We start from the raw sequence: 10,166 nt of genomic DNA on the forward strand, positions 1-10,166 counted from the left end.
GACGAGTTTAAAGTTCATTACTGACCATAATTTTCACTTGTCTGACCGTTTGAACGATGACGAGTTTCTCACGCAACTGACCTATCTGGGTGTCGTTTTTTCCTCGCCTGAATGATCTGAATCTAGGATTACAGGGACTCTCCGCAACTATATTCAATGTGCGGGAATTGAAATCAGAAGCCATTGCCGGATTTCTGAATAGGGCTGCGCTCAGAGTTTCTTGCTTTGGCAAATTACGCTGTTAAAAGACGCTGATGCCCTTTGCAACCACGTACCTATGTGAGAGTGGATCCTCGGCCCTCACTAGCATGAAAACTAAATACAGGCACAGACTGTGTGTGGAAGATGATTTAAGACTGAGACTCTCTCCAATACAACCCAACATTGCAGAGTTATGTGCATCCTTTCAAGCACACCCTTCTCATTAACCTGTGGTGAGTTATTCACCATTTTTGATGAACAAATAATATTTGATATGTAAGATGGCTAAATAAAGAGAGCAAAATTATTGATAATTTTTTTGTGACCTGGTCCTATAAGAGCTCTTTGTCACTTCCTACGAGCCAGGTTGGGACAAAAACTCACACTCATTCTTATGTTTAATAAATGTATCGTATAGTGTGTGTGTGGCAGCTTGCAATACCATACTATATACAGGGTCAGTTCATACCATACTATATACAGGGTCAGTTCATACCATACTATATACAGTTAATACCATACTATATACAGGGTCAGTTAATACCATACTATATACAGTTAATACCATACTATATACAGTTAATACCATACTATATACAGGATCAGTTCATACCATACTATATACAGGTTCAGTTCATACCATACTATATACAGTTAATACCATACTATATACAGGGTCAGTTAATACCATACTATATACAGGGTCAGTTAATACCATACTATTTACAGGGTCAGTTCAATACCATACTATATACAGGGCCAGTTAAATACCATACTATATACAGGGCCAGTTAATACCATACTATATACAGGGTCAGTTCAATACCATACTATATACAGTTAATACCATACTATATACAGATAATACCATACTATATACAGGGTCAGTTCAATACATTACATTTACATTACATTACGTAAAAATTTAAGTCATTTAGCAGACGCTCTTATCCAGAGCGACTTACAAATTGGTGCATTCACCTTATGATATCCAGTGGAACAACCACTTTACAATAGTGCATCTAAATCTTTTAAGGGGGGGTTAGAAGGATTACTTTATCCTATCCTAGGTATTCCTTAAAGAGGTGGGGTTTCAGGTGTCTCCGGAAGGTGGTGATTGACTCCGCTGTCCTGGCGTCGTGAGGGAGCTTGTTCCACCATTGGGGTGCCAGAGCAGCGAACAGTTTTGACTGGGCTGAGCGGGAACTGTGCTTCCTCAGAGGTAGGGGGGCCAGCAGGCCAGAGGTGGATGAACGCAGTGCCCTTGTTTGGGTGTAGGGCCTGATCAGAGCCTGAAGGTATGGAGGTGCCGTTCCCTTCACAGCTCCGTAGGCAATCACCATGGTCTTGTAGCGGATGCGAGCTTCAACTGGAAGCCAGTGGAGAGAGCGGAGGAGCGGGGTGACGTGAGAGAACTTGGGAAGGTTGAACACCAGACGGGCTGCGGCGTTCTGGATGAGTTGTAGGGGTTTAATGGCACAGGCAGGGAGCCCAGCCAACAGCGAGTTGCAGTAATCCAGACGGGAGATGACAGGTGCCTGGATTAGGACCTGCGCCGCTTCCTGTGTGAGGCAGGGTCGTACTCTGCGAATGTTGTAGAGCATGAACCTACAGGATCGGGTCACCGCCTTGATGTTAGTGGAGAACGACAGGGTGTTGTCCAGGATCACACCAAGGTTCAATACCATACTATACTGCTCAAAAAATAAAGGGAACACTTAAACAACACATCCTAGATCTGAATGAAAGAAATAATCTTATTAAATACTTTTTTCTTTACATAGTTGAATGTGCTGACAACAAAATCACACAAAAATAATCAATGGAAATCCAATTTATCAACCCATGGAGGTCTGGATTTGGAGTCACACTCAAAACTAAAGTGGAAAACCACACTACAGGCTGATCCAACTTTGATGTAATGTCCTTAAAACAAGTCAAAATGAGGCTCAGTAATGTGTGTGGCCTCCACGTGCCTGTATGACCTCCCTACAACGCCTGGGCATGCTCCTGATGAGGTGGCGGATGGTCTCCTGAGGGATCTCCTCCCAGACCTGGACTAAAGCATCCGCCAACTCCTGGACAGTCTGTGGTGCAACGTGGTGTTGGTGGATGGAGCGAGACATAATGTCCCAGATGTGCTCAATTGGATTCAGGTCTGGGGAACGGGCGGGCCAGTCCATAGCATCAATGCCTTCCTCTTGCAGGAACTGCTGACACACTCCAGCCACATGAGGTCTAGCATTGTCTTGCATTAGGAGGAACCCAGGGCCAACCGCACCAGCATATGGTCTCACAAGGGGTCTGAGGATCTCATCTGGGTACCTAATGGCAGTCAGGCTACCTCTGGCGAGCACATGGAGGGCTGTGCGGCCCCCCAAAGAAATGCCACCCCACACCATGACTGACCCACCGCCAAACCGGTCATGCTGGAGGATGTTGAGGGCAGCAGAATGTTCTCCACAGCGTCTCCAGACTCTGTCACGTCTGTCACGTGCTCAGTGTGAACCTGCTTTCATCTGTGAAGAGCACAGGGCACCAGTGGCGAATTTGCCAATCTTGGTGTTCTCTGGCAAATGCCAAACGTCCTGCACGGTGTTGGGCTGTAAGCACAACCCCCACCTGTGGACGTCGGGCCCTCATACCACCCTCATGGAGTCTGTTTCTGACCGTTTGAGCAGACACATGCACATTTGTGGCCTGCTGGAGGTCATTTTGCAGGGCTCTGGCAGTGCTTCTCCTGCTCCTCCTTGCACAAAGGCAGAGGTAGCCGTCCTGCTGCTGGGTTGTTGCCCTCCTACGGCCTCCTCCACGTCTCCTGATGTACTGGCCTGTCTCCTGGTAGCGCCTCCATGCTCTGGACACTACGCTGACAGACACAGCAAACCTTCTTGCCACAGCTCGCATTGATGTGCCATCCTGGATGAGCTGCACTACCTGAGCCACTTGTGTGGGTTGTAGACTCCTTCTCATGCTACCACTAGAGTGAAAGCACCGCCAGCATTCAAAAGTGACCAAAACATCAGCCAGGAAGCATAGAAACTGAGAAGTGGTCTGTGGTCCCCACCTGCAGAACCACTCCTTTATTGGGGGTGTCTTGCTAATTGCCTATAATTTCCACCTGTTGTCTAATCCATTTGCACAACAGCATGTGAAATGTATTGTCAATCAGTGTTGCTTCCTAAGTGGACAGTTTGATTTCACAGAAGTGTGATTGATTTGGAGTTACATTGTGTTGTATACAGGATCAGTTAATGCCATACTATATACAGGTTCAGTTAATACCATACTATATACAGTTAATACCATACTATATACAGGTTCAGTTAATACCATACTATATACAGTTAATACCATACTATATACAGGGTCAGTTAATACCATACTATATACAGTTAATACCATACTATATACAGGGTCAGTTAATACCATACTATATACAGTTAATACCATACTATATACACGTTCATTCCATATACAGTTCATACCATACTATATACAGTTCATACCATACTATATACAGTTCATACCATACTATATACAGTTCATACTATATACAGTTCATACCATACTATATACAGTTCATACTATATACAGTTCATACCATACTATATACAGTTCATACAATACTATATACAGTTCATACCATACTATATACAGTTCATACCATACTATATACAGTTCATACCATACTATATACAGGGTCAGTTAATACCATACTATATACAGTTAATACCATACTATATACAGGGTCAGTTAATACCATACTATATACAGGGTCAGTTAATACCATACTATATACAGGGTCAGTTAATACCATACTATATACAGTTAATACCATACTATATACAGGGTCAGCTATATACAGGGTCAGTTAATACCATACTATATACAGTTAATACCATACTATATACAGGGTCAGTTAATACCATACTATATACAGTTAATACCATACTATATACAGTTAATACCATACTATATACAGGGTCAGTTAATACCATACTATATACAGTTAATACCATACTATATACAGTTAATACCATACTATATACAGGGTCAGTTAATACCATACTATATACAGGGTCAGTTAATACCATACTATATACAGGGTCAGTTAATACCATACTATATACAGTTAATACCATACTATATACAGTTAATACCATACTATATAAAGGGTCAGTTAATACCATACTATATACAGTTAATACCATACTATATACAGTTAATACCATACTATATACAGGGTCAGTTAATACCATACTATATACAGGGTCAGTTCAATACCATATTAACAATGTGCAGGGATACTGGAGTGATGGAGGCAGATATGTATAGGGGTAAAGTGACTATATACAGGGTCAGTACCATATTAACAATGTACAGGGATACTGGAGTGATGGAGGTAGATATGTATGATTGCCTGAATGCAATCATCTCTTTATCCGCCCCTCCCTACACACCTGACCCAAATTAGCCAGGCTAACAGCTAACAGTAGGAGAATAAGTCATTGTCACCAGGGACTCTGGTCATTACCTGATAATGATATAATCATCCTCCTCCTCCTCTCCAGATGCAAGACTAGTTTCTCTTCTCCCTCTCTTACTGTGTTCACCTCAAATAACCATCCTTCTCTTTTTCATGTTTCATTATTCTCTCCTAATCTTCTTCTACCATCTCTTTAAGAAGTAGGCCTATACCTCTCCTCATTACTGTCCTATAGGCCCACACCTCTCCTCATTACTGTCCTATAGGCCCACACCTCTCCTCATTACTGTCCTATAGGCCCACACCTCTCCTCATTACTGTCCTATAGGCCCACACCTCTCCTCATTACTGTCCTATAGGCCCACACCTCTCCTCATTACTGTCCTATAGGCCCACATCTCTTAAGCAGTAGGCCCACATCTCTTAAGCAGTAGGCCCACATCTCTTAAGCAGTAGGCCCACATCTCTCCTCATTACTATCCTATAGGCCCACACCTCTCCTCATTACTGTCCTATAGGCCCACACCTCTCCTCATTACTGTCCTATAGGCCCACACCTCTCCTCATTACTGTCCTATAGGCCCACACCTCTCCTCATTACTGTCCTATAGGCCCACACCTCTCCTCATTACTGTCCTATAGGCCCACACCTCTCCTCATTACTGTCCTATAGGCCCACACCTCTCCTCATTACTGTCCTATAGGCCCACACCTCTCCTCATTACTATCCTATAGGCCCACATCTCTCCTCATTCCTATCCTTTAGGCCCACATCTCTCCTCAGTACTATCCTATAGACCCACATCTCTTTAAGCAGTAGGCTCACATCTCTCCTCATTACTGTCCTATAGGCCCACATCGCTCCTCAGTACTGTCCTATAGGCCCACATCGCTCCTCATTACTGTCCTATAGGCCCACACCTCTCCTCATTACTGTCCTATAGGCCCACACCTCTCCTCATTACTATCCTATAGGCCCACATCTCTCCTCATTCCTATCCTATAGGCCCACATCTCTCCTCAGTACTATCCTATAGACCCACATCTCTTTAAGCAGTAGTCTCACATCTCTCCTCATTACTATCCTATAGGCCCACACCTCTCCTCATTACTGTCCTATAGGCCCACATCGCTCCTCATTACTGTCCTATAGGCCCACATCGCTCCTCATTACTGTCCTATAGGCCCACATCTCTCCTCATTACTGTCCTATAGGCCCACATCTCTCCTCATTACTGTCCTATAGGCCCACATCTCTCCTCATTACTGTCCTATAGGCCCACACCTCTCCTCATTACTGTCCTATAGGCCCACATCTCTTAAGCAGTAGGCCCACATCTCTTAAGCAGTAGGCCCACATCTCTCCTCATTACTGTCCTATAGGCCCACATCGCTCCTCATTACTGTCCTATAGGCCCACATCGCTCCTCAGTACTGTCCTATAGGCCCACATCTCTCCTCAGTACTATCCTATAGGCCCACACCTCTCCTCATTACTGTCCTATAGGCCCACATCGCTCCTCATTACTGTCCTATAGGCCCACATCTCTCCTCATTACTGTCCTATAGGCCCACATCTCTCCTCATTACTGTCCTATAGGCCCACATCTCTCCTCATTACTGTCCTATAGGCCCACATCTCTCCTCAGTACTGTCCTATAGGCCCACATCTCTTTTCTCCTTTCCTGTCTCCATTAATGAAACCCACTCTCTCAACTTCCCTCTTGCCCCCTCCTCACCTCATGTACTCCTCCACCTTCTCCTCCAGGTCCCAGTCCTCCTCCGCCATGTCATAGCTGAATGACCTCTGAACTCCGACTGCCGGGGGGTACAGCGGCGGGGGCGAGGTTTCGTAGCTGTTGCTAGGCGACAGGGAGGCGCCATCCAGCCCGGGTGTCTGTGTGGTGACGGAGGCCAGGGAGAGGGAGGAAGAGGAGGAGGAAGAGGAGGAAGGGGCTGGGGCGGAGGCTGTGGTAGGGGTAGTGTTGGTTGTGGGGTTGGCGGTGTGGGTGTCATTGCAGTACGGGGGGCGATGGTCGGGATCTAGCCGCTCTAGGGACGCCAAAGCCTGGATGATCTGTGGCTTGGTCATCCCTGAGAGACGGAGACGCTGGAGGAGGTCGATCTGCTCGATGGTATAGCGTGGCTCCACCTCACAACACTCCATCCTGACATCTAACGGGTTAAAACAGACATGACTAGTTCACACACACTTTCAAAAAGGTCTCTAAAATACTGTATCAGAGACACGTTGTTATCAATTTGATTTACAAAGAAAAATATAGCTGGATTTATAGTCAGTGTGAGGCTGCATCCTTCTCCATGGGGTAACTGTGGGTCATTCATGAATCTGGCTTCCCTTGTCCCGCAACTAGGCATCTATATTATCATTTAACATCTCTGACTTACTTTAACTGGAGGCCTCAGTAAACATAAAAGTAAAAAGTCAGAACTGTTAATATAAATGCCTAGTTGCAGGCTGAACTTTGGCACAGTCACATCGCTTACATATTTGTCCTGGGTATAAGACAGTCACAGCCTGATTACTCATTAAGTTATAATAAGATAGTATATTCAGAATGTATTGAGACCCCTTCCCTTTTTCCAAATGTTGTTACATTACAGCCTTGTTCTAAAATGGATTAAATAAGTACAATTCCTCATCAATCTACACACAATACCCCCATAATGACAAAGCGAAAACAGGTTAAGAAATGTTTGCATAATTATTAAAAATAGAAAACAGAAATACCTTATTTACGTAAGTATTCAGACACTTTGCTATGAGACTCAAAATTGAGCTCAGGTGCATCCTGTTTCCATTGATCATCCTTGAGATGTTTCTACAACTTGGAGTCCACCTGTGGTAAATTCAATTGATTGGACATGATTTGCAAAGGCACACACCTGTCTATATAAGGTCCCACAGTTGACAGTGCATGTCAGAGCAAAAACCAAACCATGAGGTCGAAGGAATTGTCCGTAGAGCTCAGAGACAGGATTTAGTCGAGGCACAGATCTGGGGAAGGGTACCTAAATATTTCTGCAGCATTGAAGGTCCCCAGGAACACAGTGGCCTTCATCATTCTTGAATGGAAGAAGTTTGGAACCATCAAGACTCTTCCTAGAGCTGGCCGCCCGGCCAAACTGAGCAATCGGGGGAGAAGGGCCTTTGTCAGGGAGGTGACCAAGAACCTGATGATCACTCTGACAGTGTTCCAGAGTTCCTCTGTGGAGATGGGAGAACCTTCCAGAAGGACAACCATCTCTGCAGCACTCCACCAAACAGGCCTTTATGGCAGAGTGGCAAGACGGAAGCCACTTGTCATTAAAAAAGGCACATGACCGACTGCTTGGAGTTTGCCAAAAGGCACCTAAAGGACTCTCAGACCACGAGAAACAAGATTCTCTGGTCTGATGAAACCAAGATTGAACTCTTTGGCCTGAATGACAAGCGTCACATCTGGAGGAAACCTGGCACCATCCCTACGGTGAAGCATGGTGGTGGCAGCATAGTGCCGTGGGGATGTTTTTCAGCGGCAGGGACTAGGAAACTAGTCAGGATTGAGGGTAAAAATGAACAGAGCAAAGTACAGAGAGATACTTCATGAAAACCTGCTCCAGAGAGCTTAGGACCTCAGACTGGGGCAAAGGTCCACCTTCCAACAGGACAACGACCCTAAGCACACAGCCAAGACAAAGGAGGAATGGCTTCGGGACAAGCCTCTGAATGTCCTTGAGTGGCCCAGCCAGAGCCCGGACTTGAACCTGATCGAACATCTCTGGAGAGACTTAAATAGCTGTGCAGCGACGCTCCCCATCCAACCTGACAGAGCTTGAGAGGATCTACAGAGAAGAATGGGAGAAACTCCCCAAATACAGGTGTGCCAAGCTTGTAGCATCATACCCAATTAGTCTCAAGGCTGTAATCACTGCCAAAAGGTGCTTCAACAAAGTACTGAGTAAAGGGTCTGAATACTTATGTCAATATCATATTTCCTTTTATTTTTTTCAAAAAAACTGTTTTTACTTTGTCATTATGGGATTTATGTGTATATTAAATCTATTTTAGAATAAGGCTGTAACATAACACATTTTGGAAAAAGTCAAGGGGTCTGAATACATGTCCGAAATAACCTATGTATTTATTGCCATGATGTTGAATGCTATCTATGTACTGACATGAATAATTAAAATCTGTGCATTGATTGTAAAAGAATGTGTGTCTCTTTGCCCCTGTCCACGGCATTACAGTGCCAGACTGCAGCCTACCTGACAGCGGCGGTGAGAGGCGCCCTGTGGGCAGAGGTTCGGTTCGCGGTGCCGCAGCCGGGAGGCACCACTGTCGCATGGCTCGATGGAGAGCTGCCGGGGAGAGGTAGGCGGGGGGTAAAGACTAAAGGAGGAAATGTCACTGTAGTCAACTAGCCAGCTAGTTGCAACTTCACTTCAAATATGATCAACGTTTTGTAGTTAAATTAGATGTGGTTTGTTACTAAATAAGTTAGCTAACTAGCTATCAAGCTTAGCTTGTTGTTAGCCAATTGCCAGGTGAGATGCGCCAGTCACTTTCACTGACGTGCTGCAGTCTGGTTCGGTTATATGGTTAGCTTATCATGCTAGCTAATTATTAGCTCGCTAGCTATCTATAATCTGTTGACAGTAACTTGCAAGCTATTAAAAAGTAGCAAACTTTAGCTAAGTTGTAAACGCTAGCTAGCTCATTGCGTCCACATTGCACCAATAGCTAGCGTACGCTAATTAGGTCATAAACCAGAGAAGTTTGCACCAAAAGTATGTTGATTTAGCCGAGGTGGGAGATAATGGCATGCTAATGCAGACACATGATGCTAACCGGCAGCGCCCCTTTTATCTTACCTCCCTCCCGCTGCTGTGGTAAGCTGCAGCCGTTTAAATGGGTAGCTATAACGCAGCAGGGGACGCTATGTGGGCACTTCTCTTGAAATGCTCAACGGTGCACGTCGACCGACCCACTTCGTAAACGGTTTCTAACTAGCTGATGAAGGTGATCCGTGCAGGGTCACATTGTCCCGGGATGCAGCAGCAGCAGAACCGTAGAGAAACGGGGAGTCGGTCTCAGTTTCTGACCTTTAACCCCCACCACACTGTCCCGGGATGATATAGGAAGTTATTCATCTGGGAGGGAAAATCAAAACGTTTTTTATTTTTTTTAATTCATTAATACATTCAGTTCTCAAAAAAAAACGTAATAGTGCAAACCTTATAGCCATTAGCCTACAATAAAGTGATCTGTAAAGCACTTTGAGGCAAAACATTTTGTGACAAAAAAAAAAGGCTTTGTTAATAAGTTTGATTGATAAAACACTATTTGGCAATGTTCTATTCCTTCTGTTGCCTGTTGATATTTCTATATCTGATCTGTTTATAAAGTAGGCCTAATGACAGTCCAGGATCAACTACACTAAGGGTTTTTACCCTCAGAACAGCCTCAATT

At 44.6% G+C, this 10,166-nt stretch overlaps 1 protein-coding gene across 4 annotated transcripts in view; it reads right to left on the reverse strand.

The window, feature by feature from the left end:
* zgc:91944 (HNF-1_N and homeodomain domain-containing protein) overlaps window positions 1-9,819 on the reverse strand; it is a 31,912-nt gene extending 22,093 nt beyond the window's left edge. For 2 of the 4 annotated variants that reach the window (XR_014380469.1, XM_014143176.3), the window contains exons 1-3: window positions 9,569-9,819; window positions 8,963-9,055; window positions 6,430-6,865 (exon numbers count right to left, since the gene is read on the reverse strand). Coding sequence is in view for 3 of the 4 variants with exons in the window: in XM_014143176.3 (XP_013998651.2) it covers window positions 6,430-6,865; window positions 8,963-9,041 (515 nt within the window). In the remaining variant the exon portion in view is untranslated. Of the gene's footprint in view, window positions 1-6,429; window positions 6,866-8,962; window positions 9,087-9,568 lie in introns of all 4 variants that reach the window. The other 2 variants (XM_014143177.3, XM_014143178.3) reach the window with 2 other exon arrangements.
* Between the last annotated feature and the right edge of the window lie 347 nt (window positions 9,820-10,166).

Source organism: Salmo salar, chromosome 14 (genome assembly GCF_965601325.2).
Source record: "Salmo salar chromosome 14, fSalSal1, whole genome shotgun sequence".
Classification (NCBI taxonomy): domain Eukaryota; kingdom Metazoa; phylum Chordata; class Actinopteri; order Salmoniformes; family Salmonidae; genus Salmo; species Salmo salar.